This window comes from Bos javanicus, chromosome 12 (genome assembly GCF_032452875.1).
Source record: "Bos javanicus breed banteng chromosome 12, ARS-OSU_banteng_1.0, whole genome shotgun sequence".
NCBI lineage: Eukaryota > Metazoa > Chordata > Mammalia > Artiodactyla > Bovidae > Bos > Bos javanicus.
In genome coordinates, this window is record NC_083879.1 from 26,176,114 (window position 1) to 26,195,599 (window position 19,486).

Below are 19,486 nucleotides of genomic sequence, written 5' to 3' on the forward strand. Positions count from 1 at the left end.
ATGTAATGAAATAAAGTCTGTTTGTAAGAAAAATAGGATGGTACAATGTGAGTTCTAAAAAACAGTTACAAGAAACCAAAGATTCTCACTTGGCAGATGGGAAGATTTCTGGGGAAAGAGTTACTGCAGAAAGGGCTTATTTCTCTTGTGATCCAGGGCCCACCTAAATCGAGGCAACTCTACATAAATGAAGGTCATCTGTAATGTGGAAACTGTGTTTTGATACCTGAGAAGGACAGACTGGAGACTGATGGTCAGGGGTGACATGCCCTGGGGCTGACCTCAATCTCTGAAACTAGAGACACTGAACAACATATCTGGACAGCAGAGATCATGGACCAAGAAAAAATTTGCCCGTGTACATTCTCTTTAGTTGTAGTGATGTTTAAAATACGATGTAGGTAGATGTTTTAAATTATTTGAATATTAGTAAGAACTAATTGGTTTGTTAATATTATAACTTTTCCTGAGCTCTCAGAACTAGGCAATTTTATTAGCATTATAGAATTCTTTAATCTGGATCTAGTTTTTAATTAACTCAAAGAAGATCTAAATTGAAAATCTCAAGACATGGCTTTAGAATACAAACTAAACAGCTGCATACTCTTGAGCTAAGATATCTGCCTTTACTGATACTAAAGTTCTTTACTGGTAAACAACAGATTAGTGATTTTGAAACTTTTTGTTTTTTACTACAATAATTCTTCAGCACTCAGCTTTCTTTATGGTCCAACTCTCACATTCGTATGTGATTACTGGAAAAACCACAGCTTTGACTATACAGATCTCTGTCAGCATTTCATGTCTTTGCTTCTTAATATGCTGTCTAGGTCTGTCCTAGCTTTTCTTCCAAGGAGCAAGAGTCTTAATTTTATGGCTGCAGTCACCATCTGCAGTGATTTGGGTGGTGGTGGTGCAGTCACTAAGTCATTTCTGACTCTTGCGATCCCATGGACTGTAGCCTGCCAGGCTCCTCTGTCCATGGAATTTTCTAGGCAAGAATACTGGAGTGCGTTGACATTTCCTTTTCCAGGGGATCTTCCCAAACCAGGAATCGAACCCGGGTCTCCTGCATTGCAGTTAGATTATTCACCCACTTAGCTATGAAGCCTAAGAAAATAAAATCTGTCACTGCTTCCAATTTTTCCCCTTCCATTTGCAATGAAGCAACAGGACTAGATACTATGATCTTAGTTTTGTGAATGTTGAGTTTTAAGTAAGCTTTTTCACTCTCTTCTTTCACCCTCATCAAGAGGTTCTTTATTTCCTCTTCACTTCCTACGTTTAGAGTGGTACCATCTGCATACCTAATGTTGTTGATATTTCTCCTGGTGATCTTGATTTATGCTTGTGATTCATCCAGCCCAGCATTTTACATGATGTACTCTGCATATGGGCTTCCCAGGTGGTGCTAGTGGTAAAGAACCCGTCTGCCAATGCAAGAGTGTTAAGAGACGTGGGTTCGACCCTTGGGTTGGGAAGATCCCCTGGAGGAAGGCATGGCAACACAATCCAGTATCTTGCCTGAAGAATCCCATGGACAGAGGAGCCAGGCAGGTCATGGTCCATAGGATCACACAGAGTTGGATATGACTGAAGTGACTTACCAGGCATGCACACTCTGCCTATAAGTTAAATAAACATGGTCACAATGTACAGCCTTTCCCAATTTTGAACCAGTCAGTTGTTCCATGTAAGGTTCTAACTGTTGATTCTTGATTCACACATAAGTTTCTCAGGAGACAGGTAAGGTGGTCTGGTATTCCCATCTCTTTAAGAAATTTAAATTTTGTTGTGATGCACATAGTCAAAGGCTTTCGCACAGTCAATGAAGTAGAAGTAGGTGTTTTTCTGGAACTCCCTTGCTTTTTCTCTGATTCAAAGAATGTTGGCAATTTGATCTCTGGTTTCTTTGCATTTTCTAAAACCAGCTTGTACATCTGAAGTTCTCAGTTCACATACTGCTGAAGCCTAGCTTGAAGGACTTTGAGCATAACCTCACTAGCATGTGAAATGAATCAGTCTTATCATGGCAAAGGGGCTTGCTTAACTCAATGAAGCTATGAGTCATGCTGTACAGGGCCACCCAAGACAAATTAGTAGCAGTGGAGAGTTCTGACAAAATATGGTCCACTGGAGGAGGGAATGACTAACCACTCTAATATTCTTACCACGAGATCCCCATGAACAGTATGAAAAGGCAAAAAGTTTATGATACAAGAATGTAGAAGGGTCAGCCAGGCAAATACAGGTAAATGGAAAGCATTCCATGATCATTACAAAAGAATTCAAATATGGAAAGACTTTTCTGAAGCCCTCACATTCTTTAAAAGTCAGAAATTTATTGACTTAATTTCATTCCCTAGCTATAATGTATAAAACATATAATCACCATGGGAAAAATTAATTTATCTGATATATATATATATATACACACACACACACACATACAAAGTATTACTGAAATGTATATAAGGTTTTATATTTGTTGGCTTTATAATTAACTGAAATTAAAGGATTATATAAATAATCAAATTATTTATATAAATAATTTATATAAACATATATATTCATACTATATAAATAAATATAAATAAACAAATTAGCCTCTGTTTCATTACCTGGATCAACCCCTCTAGCAACTGGCATGCAGTATACTTATATATGGGAAATACACTAGTCCCATTGCCAGATGCTGCTGTTCCATAATTTACAATGATAGTCAATTGTTATTCTGTAGGAATTTTGTCCATAATTAACTGAATTTTACATCCTCCCTGATACCTTGGGCTATAGAAGCTAGTGAAAGCTCTCCATGAACCTATTAAAACAGAAGCAAAAAGTAATATTCTCAAGCTTTTAAGTAATAATATAATATCATAAACTTAAAAGAATATTTATATTTCATGATTCAAAACAATCAGAATTCAATTTTAAAAAAGAGGTGGATTTACCTTAGAGCAACTGAAGCATACAGAGAGCCATCAAGCTACTAAATAATCTCAGGATAAACACTGAAAACTAATTACATATTATAACTATATTATGTCCATAATAAGAAAATAAAGTGGCTGAAAAATATAACCACTGTAAGTGCTCAGCAGTATATTTCCTCTTTTAAATTTTCTAATTTACTTTTTCTTTCCCAATTATTTATTTCTTCAATGTGCATAAACATCAGAGAAAGGATGAAATGATAAAAGCCTGTAGTGATTTCAAGCTTAGTTTATGGAGGGTTCCATGTAGTTTACCATATATATAAACACTGTATCTAAATCAGAATGTAGGCAATTTTCACAATATAAAAACAAATTATTATTATGCCTCAGTAAAAACTACATGTGTAGCCTCCAAAAACAGACTTGTTATTAGATGTAACATGTTTCATGGAATATATAGACCATTTCTTCTCATTGTTTATTGATTTAGAGCATCCATATGTACTGATTTGCCAAGATCATCCAAGCTGATGCCTGCATGAGTGTAATTTTAAATATCCGCTTTTTCTCTTTTAAAAATGTTCTGTTTTGCATGAAAATTTGTATGAATAATTTTATTAGAACACAAGACAAAGCTATTTTCTTTTTAAATTATATTATTATGGAATATTGGAGAAGGCAATGGCACCCCACTCCAGTACTCTTGCCTGGAAAATCCCATGGTTGGAGGAGCCTGGTAGGCTGCAGTCCATGGGGTCACTAAGAGTCGGACATGACTGAGTGACTTCACTTTCACTTTTCTCTTTTCATGCACTGGAGAAGGAAATGGCAACCCACTCCAGTATTCTTGCCTGGAGAATCCCAGGGACAACGGAGCCTGGTGGGCTGCCGTCTATGGGGTCACACAGAGTCGGACACGACTGAAGCGACTTAGCATAGCATAGCATGGAATATATGATATAGGTAGCTACAATCTATTATTTCTTGAAACAAAAATACTTTCCAAACACCGTATTAAGGTTATTGTTCCATAAACTGTGGCCCACCAGGCTTCTCTGTCCATGGAATTTTCCAGGCACGAATACTGGACTGGGTTGCCATTTCCTCCTCCAGGGGATCTTCCCAAGCCAAGGACTGAATCTCTCTTGAGTCTCCTGCACTGGCAGGCAGATTGTTTACCACTATGCTACTTGAGAAGCACCCCATATCAAGGAATATGATCCATTTCTTGTGTGTGTGTGCGCACGCACATACACACTCAGTCACATCCAACTCATTGTGATCCCATGGACTGTAGCCCGCCATGCTCTTCTGTCCTCCACTATCTCCTGCACTAAACATTTAGTTGTTATATATTAGTATTCTTTGACCTGCAACAGTTTGCAGCTTTCTTTTACGTTAAAACTTCCTGTTTTTCTCCCCCAAGATGTCCTTCTCCACATTAAAAAAAAAAATTCCCTATGTTTAAATTCAAGCTATATTATTTGGCAAATAATACTCCATTTCAAGGTCTACTTCCCTGGTAGCTCAGACGGTAAAGCGTCTGCCTACAATGTGGGAGACCTGGGTTCGATCCCTGGGTCGGGAAGATCCCCTAGAAAAGGAAATAGCAACCCACTCCAGTATTCATGGAAATACTGGAAAATCCCAAGGACTGAGGAGCCTGGGGGGCTACAGTCCATGGGGTCCCAAAGAGCTGGACATGACTGAGCGACGTCTCTTTCCTTTCCCTTCCTTTCAAGGTCTACTCTTGATTTGTATGCTGCTTTCATATTTCTTATCTCTTTAGAAAAGATGCAATTCAATATGCTTTTACTCCTAATTTCTCTCCTGGGAGATTAGGAAATAATATTATCTCTGACTGTATCCCTATAGTATACTACAAAATACTTTATGTAGTATCTTATACATACCACTACATTTGATATACTATATGTATCATATTCAGCAAGTCCTTTTGGTAAATAAAGTTTCTCTGAATTTTCATCAGTCCTTAACTTTATACTGCTGCGGCTGCTGCTAAGTTGCTTCAGTCGTGTCCAACTCTGTGCAACCCCATGGACGGCAGCCCACCAGGCTCCTCCATCCATGGGAATTTCCAGGCAAGAGTACTGGAGTGGGTTGTCATTGCCTTCTCTGAACTTTATACTAGGTTGTTGGAATACGGTTCCAGTTTAGCTAGCCAATGAGTATATGGTGAGAGTCATAAAAATTCTAGTGAATGAAAAAATAATACTAGTTTGAGGGCTTTAGTAAAACCATTCTCCTTGACAAATCATGTCTTCTTTAATCATCTTCATCAGCTAAAATGAGATTCCCATATTGCAATACAAAACTTAGCAGTTGGAAACTTTTTACTTATGATGAGAGTATAATTTCTCCTTTTAGAGGATATTATTTTCTTGTTAGAAGTTACCTATGATGGAAAAATATTTGTTAACATATATATTTCACATATATCCATATATTAACTATCTCTTGCACCCTCCTTTGTGTGTATCTAGTTTCCAACCCTGTTTCACAAATGTATTCACTGCTGTGCTGGCAATGAATTTCATTTTCTCTAATTGTCTGTAAAAGTCTTCATTTTCCCTTCATTTTTGAAGAGTATTGTCGCTGGACAAAGAATTTCAGGTTGGAAGTCTATCAAAACTTAAAAGATGTTCCATTATTTTCTGATTTGCATAATTTCTGACTAAAAGTTGATGATAGTTTTATTTTGAAATCATGGTTTTTCCTGACAGTGATCTCAAAATTTTAACTATAGGTTAAAATTGACTGTTTTTACTTTGTGTGTAACTTTCTGTGAGATATAACATATATATTGATCCATGTATCACCATCATCCCAAAGAATCCCTTATAATATTCCTTTACAATAACACCCTTTCCTACCTATAAACCCTGGTCAACACTGATCTGTTTTGAGAATGTCCAAAAAATAAAAAGGAAACATAACATACAGAACCCCTGAGATGAGCATTTCTTTCACACAATAATGCCAATGAGATTCAACCAAGCAGTAAGGTTTACCAACAGTTTGTCCCTTTCTTCTGCTGTCTGAATCCACCACAGTCCTTTTAAAAATAAAAAACAAAAAACTCACTGAAAACCATTTTCTCCAGTTTTGGCTATTCCATGAATATTCATGTAAAGGTTTTTGCATGAAAGTAAGTTTTCATTTCCTAATGTCAAGGAATGGGATCACAGGGTCATATAACTGAATGTTTAACTCAGTAATACTCCCAAACTGTCCTCCTCAGTGACTGCCATCATGCAGTCTCAAAGCCATGGATAAGAGTGTCAGTTGTTTCAACTTCTCCCCAGCACTCGGAATTATCATTTTTTTTTTTTACTTTAGTCATTCTTCTATATGTTTGTAGTGCTCAGCCAACCTGGTTTTAATTTGCATTTACTTTCTGATAAGATCGACCATCTTTTTATGAGCTTATTTCACAGCCTAATGTGATCTTTTCTCAAGTATCTGTTCAAGCCATTTTTAAATAAGTTGGTTTGCTTAATATTGATGACTACTTTTGAAATTTTCTCTTGAAACCTGGTTTTGAATAGTTTAATTATGTTGTTCCATGAATTTTTTTGTTTTTTCCTTTGTGTTCATCCTGACCAAGGTTAGTTGAATTTCTTGGATCTTAGGATTTGTAGTTTTCAAATTATTTGGCTGTTATTTAAAAAAAAAAAATACACATACACCCATATCATCTTAACTTCCTTTTTCTTGGACTCCAATTTTATGTATGTTAAACTGCTTGATTTATCTCATAGGCTCCTATGGCTCTGTTCCCTATTTATTTAGTCCTTTTTTCCTACTTCAGTTTTTAAAGATACAATTCTATACTTCTAATTCAGTATTATTGTCTTAGTGTATAATAAGCCATTAAATCCATCAAATGAATTTTCCAGGTTAGTTACACTGGGAGGGCAAGTCTATTTCCTATGATTCTATCATAAAAAATTCAAGACCACACTAACTCTTTTAGAATTTTCCGTCAAAATATTACACTATTGCATCTTTCTTCCTGTCAATAGCTTATAAGTAAGTAAGTGTTAGTTGCTCAGTCCTGTCTGACTCTGCAGTCCCGCTGACTGTAGCCCACCAGGCTCCTCTGTCTATGGAATTCTCCAGGCAAGAATACTGGAGTGGGTAGACAGTCCCTTCTCTGGGAGATATTCCAGACCCAGAGATCGAACCCAGGTCTCTTGCACTGCAGACAAACTCTTTACCTTCTAAGCCGCCAGGGAAGTCCTGCCAAAAGCTCTTATAGGACATTATACCAGGTGGTGATAGCGGTAAAGAGCCTGTCTGCCGATTCGGGAGCCATGAGAGATGCGGGTTTAATACCTAGATTGGGAAGATCTCCGGGAGGAGAGCATGGTGACCCACTCCAGTATTCTTATAAGGAGAATCCCATGGACAGAGGACCCTGGGGAAAACAGTCCATAAGGTTACAAAGAGTTGGACAGGACTGTAATGACTTAGCATGCATATTCAACTTCGATTACTAGAGAAATGTTAATCTTGACTAAAGACTGTTATTTCATGATCTTCCCATTTTTGAAACTAGTACAGTGAAGCAAAACAGGATCTTATGCATTTAAAGTAAAATTCTTAAACATATGCAGTATATACTATGTAACAGACACTCAAAGATATTCTAAGGTCATGTTCAGTTTAGTTCAGTTCAGTCACTCAGTCGTGTCCGACTCTTTGCAGCCCCATGAATTGCAGCACGCCAGGCCTCCCTGTCTATCACCAACTCCCGGAGTTCACTCAGACTCACGTCCATCGAGTCAGTGATGCCATCCAGCCATCTCATCCTCTGTCATCCCCTTTTCCTCCTGCCCCCAATCCCTCCCAGCATCAGAGTCTTTTCCAATGAGTCAACTCTTCGCATGTGGTGGCCAAGTTAGATTATAATATATGAAGGCAATCTGGCTGTCAATGTTGAGTCAAGTGATACAGCTAATCCAACAGGCAACAAGGTGGAATCCTTGTTGATTCCTATGAAAAACTCTTTTTTGAAGATGTTATAAGTATGATAATCTGATTTTCTTTCAATTTATGTTTTTATCTAGATGCTCAGAGTGGTTTTGTTTTGTTTTCTCTAAACTTAGAATTTTACATTCTAGAATTTTACTAGAATGTATCTCAAGGTTGGTCATTTAGGTAATTTTCTCAGATATTCAGTGTGCCTTTTAAAATATATATTTTAAAACTTTTTTTTAATGCTAAGAGTTTCTGTGAATTACTGATCCCATTATCTTTTATTTTTCTGTTCTTTGCTTTGTTTATCTATTTTGGAGACTCATATGAATGTTGAATATTCTACATTTGCCCCTTTCACTCTCATCTTTTCTCATCTCTTTAAGTCACTATTTTTTTGATATTTATAGTTTCTCTTTTTACCTTATATATTTTTTTATAGGCTTATCTGGTGAACTTATTTACTTCTTTATTTCTTCTAATTTAATTTTAATTTCTAAAATTATGTTTCCCTTTATTTCTAGTTCTTTCTTAATTCCTATCAGTACATCTGTGGGTTTCTCTACATTCTGATATAAATTACTTCTTATCCTATATAATTTCCTAATGTTTATTAAAATTTTTCATCTTTTTTTTCCTGGTATTTAAGGCTTTGAGGCATTTTCTACTTCCTCTCATTTTTCTTTTCCTAAAATATGGTATTTTGTTCCTTTCTGTTACTATTTTTTGTGAAGTTGGGTTATCTGAACTTTTAGATCATTTTTAAATAGATTTTCTTTTCCTCTTCAGATTCTAGAGATCTCTCTTGTTTGTTTTTATGTAGTTTATTTTTATTTTTTTGTTTTGTTTTTCTTTTTTAATTTAATTTTATTTTTTAACTTTACAATATTATATTGGTTTTGCCATATATCGAAATGAATCCGCCACAGGTATACATGTGTTCCCCATTCTGAACCCTCCTCCCTCCTCCCTCCTCATACCATCCCTCTGGGTCGTCCCAGTGCACCAGCCCCAAGCATCCAGTACCGTGCATCGAACCTGGACTGGTGACTCATTTCATATATGATATTATACATATTTCAATGCCATGCTCCCAAATCAACCCACTCTCTCCCTCTCCCACAGAGTCCAAAAGACTGTTCTATACATCAGTGTCTCTTTTGCTGTCTCATATACAGAGTTATTGTTACCATCTTTCTAAATTCCATATATATGCGTTAGTATACTGTATTGGTGTTTTTCTTTCTGGCTTACTTCACTCCGTATAATAGGCTCCAGTTTCATCCACCTCATTAGAACTGATTCAAATGTGTAGTTTTGTTTTTTTTTTAAATGAGTCTACTTTCTGAGATCTATTAGCTCTGTCTGTCTTCCCCGGTTTTATGTGGATGTTTTGTCTCTTTTGTTCTCTGTTGCTCAATTTGGATTCTATTCGTAGCAGTTTCTCCTCAATGTGGGACTTTGTCCTGGAAGAGAACTCTGCTTGGGTCAATTTTTCATGGTGTTTAGATGCTCTCACCCCTTCTAAACATACCAGGGAACCCCTGGATTCATCTCCCTGTTTTATCTGCTGTTTTCAAACTGGCCTTCTGGCTTTTCCAGTCAGTAGCTGTACAACACCATATTCTTCAGATGTTCTCTTGTTTCCCACAATCCTATCCAATTCATCTGCTGATACTGTGTATATCTCCTAGTTATAGCTGGATTGTCCCCCCAGGCTACTTTAGGGTTCAGTAGGATACACCGTCACCTGGTTTTGATGTAAAGGTATACTTGTTGTTGTAGTTATTGTTTTACTATCCACTGTTCTGCTCATGGAGGAATTCAGGGATATTTAAAAACTAAGGCCCCACTGCCATCTACCATAATTTGTCATGTACTTTTTTTGTATTATTGCAATTTTAAAAGTGGATAACTACTGAAACTATTTTAATTTGTAAGTTCTGAATTAAACATACTCAAGTTTTTCTAATTATGTGGGCATATTGTTACTGTGAATAATTCAAAGGTGACGTAAGTTCTTTGAGTAGGCTCATTTCTTTCATAACATTTCAGTGATGTTCTTAATTTAAACTATAAATATTCTTATTATATAATTTTAATAACATTTATCAGTGTTACTAAAAGTATAGTAGATACTTTAGTGACATTTCCTGCACTGCTATTATCCCTTCCTAAGATGTTTCAACTTAAACGCTGCTTCTAAGGTGGGTTGTGTATTACGTCCACCCCAGTCTTAACTATAACAGGGATAGACACCTAACCCAAGGTTGAGCCATTCAGATTCTCTCATGATAGGAAGTGACTCTAGTCAGATGGTAAAAGAAGTTTATATTCAGGCACGTTGACAGTCAAGTATGGGGTGCTATGCTGGGCCACATCCTGATGACTAAGAAAATGAAGTTAGTATGAGAAAGAAGTGAAAAATTTGAGTTGATAGAGACAAGCAAAGATAGGAGGATATAAAGCTGCCTTTAGAGGTAAAGGGAATAGCCCTGGTTACTGACTCCCTGTTCCCCTTTCTAGGCTGCCTCAAGTCTATCTGTATTTCATTTCCTGTTTCTGGATGCTTATGAGACTAACTGCTGTATCCACATCATAATTAAATTATATGTAATGATCTTGTGAGTTCTCAACCAAATATAAATAATGCTCACAGAATGTAACAGTGATATTCAGAGCCACTCTGTGCTGTTGTGGAATAAGACAGAGTAAAGAGCACTAGGCTAACATACACAAACACACACACATGCCCACACTGAAACATCTTCTCTTCTAATTAACTTGGGTGATTACTGCTTCTTTATTACTATGGCAACTCTAGACTCATGGTAGTTCTAAGACCTCCTGAATAAAAATTACAAAGATCTAATATCAGCACTCAAACTACAACTGGACTTTCTTCCTTAAATCTTAACTCAAGATTAAGCTTACACTTATAGGCTGCTCTCAACTCTTTAAGAAAAGGCTCATGGTTCCTCTGAAGTGAATCCTCCATTGCTCCTTAAGATAAATAAAACAATTTTGGATCAAAGGTTGTTCTGTCATCTTGGGCTGGTATATTTTGATACTTGCATACATACCTACCCTAACTTCTGCATATTAGTTTGAAAATTGAAAGGCTATTATTTTTCTTAGAAAAAGTTCACCAAGCTCCTAAAAGTTCATACTAAAAAATCCTTAATTATTGCCAGGAGAAACACACACAAACACACACACACATCAAAAGCTATGCAAAAACAGCAAATGTTAAAAAATGAACTTAAAAGATGTGAACAACGCTGATTACTCTAGAAACATACAATAATAAATTTAACACAGTTCAACTAATAAAAGTGATAGACAAATTAAGAAAATAAAAGGATATTATTTTGACATGTGTTTTAAAGGACATAGACAATATAATCTACTGATAATTATTCTGTGAGAAAAACTTAAATGGAATACATGTGAATTAAGAAAAACTGAATATAAAACAACAAAAAAAGATGCAATTCAAATATATTTTATGATTATTTGAAATTAGGAGTAATTGCTTTCTCTTTTCATAAGACGCTAAAATATCCTCAGTTACCTAAATCCAGTTTTGTTCCTACCATGTACACATGATGAGATCAAAAGCATTGAGATTTATTCATTAGAAGGATTATTTTTGAACAGAAATATTCAACAGCTACAAGTAAGATATTCTTATCATGTAACTCTTCTGCTCTTCAGGATAGTTTGACAGTTTTTCTCCTCAGAGGAGAGAAATAATGTACCAAACTATGGAAAGAGGGGAAATGGAGCAGAGGGAAAAAGAAAGAATGATCAAGAATACATGTTCAAGAATGAGAACATGACAGGATACATAACATCCATAGGCTGGGGTAGAGAGCAAGAACAGACTTTGTGTACATAGAGGAGCCATCTCATGGGTGTGGATGATTGATCAATATTGGGAATTCTCACCACAGAACACAAATTTTATCTATCTCCCCTTATTTTATTTTCAAAACTTACCTCTATTAAACATTATCAGTAACAAAAATAATGTTCTATTCAAGTACAAGAGAAAAAGATACTCAATATTATGTACAAGAATCTAGGCTAGGCAATGTTAATAAAACCAATAAAATACTTCCTATTTACAAATGAAGATAATTTTATTAATACTATATAAATAAAACAGCAGAGAAGAATAGACGAGAAGGCATCAATTTGGCATAAGGAATCTGAAGCAGGACTCAATGGATGAGAATAATTTTGAGGAAATAAAACCATAAAATGATCCAGTGCAGAAGAAAGAGTTATACAAAAACAAAGAGATGGGACATCTGTGACTCACTGAATGTTAAAGGAATGTCTTCTATAGCAAAAGGACAGAGACTAGTTGAGTCTGAAAAGGAAGGTTATGACTAAATTGTGAGGGATACCAAATGTTGTTCTGGAGTACAGCAGAGAATTCTAGATTTTTTTGATTGTTCAGCCTAGCAGAAATTTGGAGGACTGTACCTTAACATGGTCAACTTGCTATTTTGTCAAGGAATGGCATTTACAAAACAAAACTCAAAACCGAATAATCTCCCATTTGCTATCATCATTTTATTAAGAAAAATAATTTTAACGAAAAAGGAACATTAAATCAACATAGTTTTAAAAATTGGATATATTAAAATTTATTGGATGTAGAAAAGTGAAGAAATAAAATTATATTCTGCTAAGTAAACACAAAGTGAACTTTGAATATATAACTTGTTCTAATGCTTCATTTTTAGCATAGTTACCTTTTTAAAAAATGCAATAGGAATATTCCTAATGCTCTTTCAACTCAATTCAGAGTTTTTGAGGTAAACTTAGGGAAGCCCATGAAAAAAACCTCGTAATTACCAGAGTATTTCTCCATCTTCTCTGCAGTGCTGGGAAGAAATAAGAAACAGACCAGATGTCTGACCATAGAAAATTCTGGAAAAGGGGGCTGGCTACATATGGGGGGTTCTGACTGACCAATGTAGAGCAGTTAAAGGTCATCTGATAGTAATTCCTTAGAACTTAAAATTGTCACAAATTATCATTTAGAAACCAATAATGTAAGCCTCATAACTTCAAATAATTCATTCCTTCTTTGCTTTGGCTACTGAAAAACAGTGCTGAATTTGTGTCCTAATTTTAGTAACAGTATAGGATCCATCACTAACATTACTACATTACTAACTTTATTCCATGTTTTGTTTAGCATGTCTTTGTTCACTATTTATGATTTTCTTTGGTAAATTTGTAATCATTTCTGGAAAATATATACATAGGAAAAAATATTTGGGTAACAAGGAAACATTTGAGATTTATTTTTCAATAATGCTTACTGAATTTTTTTCTTATTATAATTATAACACGTGTTATAGGGTCACTGCACTAACCATTCTTTTGACCTAGGACACTCTTCTAGTAAACTGCATGGCTTATCTCCTTTAAGTCTTTGCTGAGATGTAACTTTTTCAATTGAATAATTTAAAATTAATCATCCTTCTTTAAAACTGCAACCTAATCCTGAGTACTCTTGCCTGGAAAATCCCATGGACGGAGGAGCCTCGTAGGCTGCAGTCCATGAGGTCGCTAAGAGTTGGACACGACTGAGCAACTTCACTTCACTTCACTTTAATCCTGACACTGCTATAATCCCAATTCCCTATGATGTATTAGTACTTATCATTTTACACAGCACTGGTACCACCTTCTAATGTGCTATCTCATTTAATTATTTAGTTTGTTTAGTGTTTATTTGTATTTTCTCTTTGATAGAATATAAGGTCCACAAGGCTCTTTGTTATTTACTAATATATTCCAAGTATCTAATAGCACTTGGTCTAGAGCAAGAAGACAACCATATGACTCTATTTTAAGAGCTTTATATGCATTATTTAAAATTTAATTCACACAAGTTCTCTATGTGGGAGTACTATCATTGATTACATCTTACAGAAAGAATCTAAGCAACAAAACGGATTAAGTAACTCACAAAGGTCATATAGCTAAGAAAGTAGTGAAACAAGGATTTAAATTCAGGTTATTAACTATTATTGTCTCCACTAATAAGAGACAGATTGTGCAAAAGCAATTAAGACAGTAATAGAACAGGTACAGAAAAATATCTACAGTAAATAGGAAGTGAAAAGCAAATATATATATATATATATGCAAACATATATGAAATTTGCTTATTATAAGTCTGATAAATCCAAGGAATAGCATCTAAAACCATCATTTACTTATAAGATATCAACTAGATATTGATTACCCCTTTCTGAAGCTCATGAATATTTATAAGTCAAAACTTCTTTTTAAAGAAATAAGGCTTAAGACAACCATATTTTTCAAATCTCCTAATACAGGTGCATGTATTAAATCTTCCCAATAGTTTATTTATCTTCTTTACCTTCTCACTTCATTTAAGCTGCTACTGAGTAGAAGATAACAGCTTCATCAATTCCCAGTTAAGTATCTTTATATTTTCTCAGTTAAGGACTGTCATATTACATGCTATTTGTGACTAAGCAAAGTCACTTAAAGAAATATCAATCTTATAGTTAAAAGGAGATTTTAGACATCATTGCTTAGCAAATACGCAACCTAAAAAAGGATATATAGCAGCCCTAACAGATTGAGATTATAAGGGCCAGAGTTTCCCTTTCCAACAATTTTTCAAAGTTTTTCATTCTGTTATGAGCACTGATTGTGAAAATACTCTATGTTTTTTAATAAATAAGGAGAAAGCATACATGAATATCTTACTAAAATGTGTGGAAGCAATGTCTTTTTATTCTTTTGGCAATAAATATTCCTTTAGTAACACAAGTTAGGTCATGATTAATAGATACATTACAGGAAACTAAAATAATCAGAATATAGAGAGAAATCATACCTTCTATCAATAGCTCTTGTCCATGACTGCCAAGAAGTGTACGAGATAGGAATGGGGCAAAGTCTACAAAAATTTCACGAAGAAGAGGAGCAACTTTTTCTAAAGCTCTTTCAAGTTTTGCAGTGATGCTGTTGAAATTAAGACATAAAGACTAGTAAATATGGTTCAATATAAAACTTCAAATAAACTTTACTTCTGAATTAAAACCTTTAAAAAAAGTCACAAAAGTCCAGTTCTGACCCACTAAACAGTAACAGCTTCATGTAGAAGGCACAATGTAGAGTTTCACATTAGTCACAAAGCTACTCAAAAGGCCACAGCTAAATCATAATGATTTTACTGTGAAAAGGAACCAGGGTCCTGTCACCCACAAGAGCCACAGATACTGGCCATAACTCTAGGAGTTTCAAGAAAAGAAGCTGCTATTTGTCTGCTTTGTCTATCCTCCTGTTCACCAAAGAAAAACTGTTTCGAATACCTACTATATGAGTCACTGTGAAAGTTACAAAGAATAAACTCTTGTTCTCAAGAGTTCCCTGAAAAGCTGGACAAATAAAGGAATAACTGGAATTCAGTATGACTGAGCTGAATTGCTTTGCCAAAGTAGGTATTTTCTATATCATAATAAGCCCACTCACTTTTTATTTACCAATCATTACATCATTATTTATACTGTTGAATATTAAATGTCAAGTTACATGGCCTTACATAAGCACTCTCTGATATTCTTGAAAGTACCTTGAATAGGATATGTAAAAATAAAAACATGGATAAAGAAAATAATTCTGCTGAAAAATAAATTCTGCTCAATAATTCTGCTCAAATAAATAATTTGGTTATATCTAAATATCTCTCTTAGAAGTAAGTGCTTTAGAGTAAGAATGCTTGGATTGGAAGGTTGACTTCAATGTATGCTACCCAGGTGACCCTGGGACATCAAACTTTCTACACTGCAAAATGAAGATGATAACTCTACTTCCCCACTGAGAGTTAATGAGCTAAGGCATGTGAAATGCACAGAAAAGAACCTGACATACAGTGAGAGGTCAATAATGATAGCTCTTGTAACTGTTACTTTGAATAAAACACACCTATACTTACTTATATAAAATGTGACTCATATATTTGAACCAAAACAAAATCAATATAGTAACCTTAGATAAGCACACACTTTTCTACATGGATGACATATACAGTAAGGAATTAAACCATACTTCACAATAATAAGAGTTCTTCCACAGTGCTAAGTTATATTTTTGTTATATATGAGAAAACCATAAATGACAAAAAATTAACCACAAAAAAATGTGCAACATGATTAACATTTAAAATGAAACTATTTTATTAAGTGAATAAAGTGGAATTATGGAATAATATAGGATAATAATAATAATAATATCCTATATAATAATAATATCCTATATAATATAGGATAATATAGAATTATATAAAAAAGGATACTTTCTTTCCTAACTTGGAATCAGCATGATCTGAACCCTCTCTTTGTGTACACAAAGCCTCACCATTAGCACTGCAATCTAACTTTTCCTCCTTTTATATGGGTCAACAGCTTTAGAGAAATAAGAACTCAGGTTTAATAACTTAAAGAGAATATCCTGGAGGAAAATTTTTAGGCAAGAAAAAGGGAAATGGTGGGGTTTGCAGACGTGCTAAAGATAAAGAGCTTTCAGTATTTGCCCCTACTCTGTTACTCTAGGAGTAAATACCTACATTAGGGCAAGGGTTCTCAATTTCTCAATCTTTATTTAGTGTATTGCAGAAACATCACTAAGAAAGTCATCTTTCTTTAAAAAAAAAAAAAAGAAAGGAAAAAAGCACAGAAAGAAATGAAAGATACTGAATATTATCTTCAAAGCATTAAAATAAAACAGTTGCTAACCTAGAATCTATTCTGGTTCAAAATATCTTTCAAAAAATAGAGGTGAATTTCAAATATTTCTAGTTAAAAAAAAAAACGGAAAGAATTCATGAGTGGCAGGCCTACACTAAATGAAACAAAAGGAGTATGGAAGAAAGAAAATAATAGCACATAGAAGTCAGACATTCAAAAAAAAAATGATGAGCAAGAATAAATGATAAACACTTGGGTAAATATAAATACATGTTGACCGATAAGACAGTAATTGTATTCTCTTGAGGCATTTAAAATTTAACATGCACACACAGAGGCATATATATGTGTAAATGTGGTTACAAAATTTGGACTAAATGAAGTTAAGCTATACTGAGATCCATGCATTGCCTGGGAAGAGGACTTAGATAATCAAGAATTAATGTTCCAATCTGGAAGATGATCACTTAAAACACTGTTTCTCAAAGTGTATTCTCAGCAGTACCAAGATCACTTAGTGTAATGGTTAATTTTATCTGTTACCTTGACTGGACAACAGGGTGGCCAGATGTTTGATTAAATATTATTCTGGGTAAGGTCTGTTAGAGTCTTTCTGGATTCGATGACAATTTGAATGGGTAGACCGAGTAAAGCAGACTGTCCTCCCTAATGGGCCTGTGCCTCATCCATTCAATTGAATATGTAAATAGAACAAAATGCTTGATAAGAGGGAACCCCTTCTACCTGAGAGCTGGTCTTTGCTGGCCTTCAGACTCAACTGAAACATCAACTCTTCTGGGGTTTTGAGCCTCTCAGCTTTCAGACTAGAACTTATACTATCAGGCCTTTAGACTTGAATTAGAACTACATATTGGCTCAGCAATGTGTTTTAATAAGCCTCCTATCTAACTCTGTTGTATAGAGATGCTTAAGATCCATTGCACTAAGCAAAAGAAATAAGGTATAAATTCAACCTACAGTTTCTTGTTACTTCTCTATAGTGAGTATTTCTTAATGGCAATATGAATAAAACTGATTAATCACTGCCAAGAATTGGAAGGAAGGGAAGCAGAAAGCAAACTCTTAATAAATATTAAGAATAAAAAGGAAGGACTTTCCTACAGACTACATGAATGTTAAAATAATAATAACAGAATATTGTGAAATATATTATAACAATAGAATCTACCAAAGGTCGCACAAGACAAAACAGAAAATCTGGGGATAACTGTAAAAATTTAATTTATAAACTTTTCCTCAAAAGGAAATCTAGAATCAGACATCTTTGTTTGTGAACTCTACCAAATATTTTAAGAATAAAAAAACAAACAAAACAAGACAAATTTTTAAAAAATCATATGCAACCTCTTCAAAAGATAAAACAGCTGAATATAACATCATAAAAAGATTGGATTTCTTTTAGGAAGTAAAGGTTTGTTTAACATTTTTAAAATTAAAAGTCATTATAATAGACCACATTAACAGAAAAAGGAGGAAAATCACATGGTCATCTCTATTACTCCCCTCCAAAAAGAGATAAAATTTAACACTCATAGTGATGGTAACTGAGTTAATTATAAACACAAGAGAATTATTATATTTGATAAAAGTATCTTTAGTAAATAGGAAACATCATTATTAATGATGACATATTCATAACTTTTCATTTAAAGTGAATAAAAGAATGACTGCTCTAGTCACTTCTATAGAAAACTGTTCTGGAGGTACTAGGTGATACTAAAAATAAAGAAAAAGAAATAAAAATGTGTAAGAATTTGTGTAATGGGGAATAAAACTGTCAATATTCAAAGATCAAATGACTGTGTACATATATGCTTATTTAGAGATAATAATGGATAAATTAGAAAAAAAATAAAGGTTTCATGATATTAGCCCAATATATTGAAACAATATATATACTGGAAAACAGTTAAAATGAAATTTATACAATAAACAGATTTACATTAAAAATATCAAATTCCACTTTTCATCTTAAAGGGGTTAAGAGTCTACAACTACCTCCCATGCTAACAACAAGAAAATTTTACAAAATGCAGAGAACAACTATTTTCATACAAAATGCAGGGTATGAGACCATAAATTCCGAGGAAAAAGAAATAAACGACATGAGTCCCATCATCACTCAGATTTCCTACATGGAGGTATTTCAACAAGACTAAAACTGTAGTTCAAGGAGAACAGAATATGTAGGACACAGCACCCACAAGGAAGGTGTCATGGAGAGAACAGCAACCTTTGGCTGAATAACAATCTCTGTATGTGATATCTGAAAGCTCCCAACGTTAGAAGAGAACAACTTAGAAAGAACAATTATGGAAGAGTCATAACAGACATCTGCCTCCCAAACAGGGCCTAGAGACTTCTGTAGACACACTGAGCATTTTGGAGAAATCCAGCATACTTTCTAAGCATGGCAAAATTAGTCCAAGAATAAAGGCCATTCTAGATATGGAAGAACAGTTTTTTGAACAAATAGTCCGACACAAACTGGACTTTCATAATCAAAAATATAAACCTGGACACAGATCTCCGGAGAAGGCAATGGCATCCCACTCCAGTACTCTTGCCTGGAAAATCCCATGGACGGAGGAGCCTAGGAGGCTCCAGTCCATGGGGTTGCTAAGAGTCGGGCACAACTGAGCGACTTTACTTTCACTTTTCACTTTCATGCATTGGAGAAGGAAATGGCAACCCACTCCAGTATTCTTGCCTGGAGAATCCCAGGGACAGAGGAGCCTAGTTGGCTGCCGTCTATGGGGTCACACAGAGTCGGAC

At 34.7% G+C, this 19,486-nt stretch overlaps 1 protein-coding gene across 6 annotated transcripts in view; it reads right to left on the reverse strand.

The window, feature by feature from the left end:
- NBEA (neurobeachin) overlaps positions 1 to 19,486 on the reverse strand; it is a 676,277-nt gene that overhangs the window by 371,482 nt on the left and 285,309 nt on the right. For all 6 annotated transcript variants that reach the window (XM_061434789.1, XM_061434791.1, XM_061434788.1 and 3 more), the window contains one exon: positions 14,839 to 14,966. In XM_061434789.1, the coding sequence (XP_061290773.1) occupies positions 14,839 to 14,966 (128 nt within the window). The remainder of the gene's footprint in view (positions 1 to 14,838; positions 14,967 to 19,486) is intronic.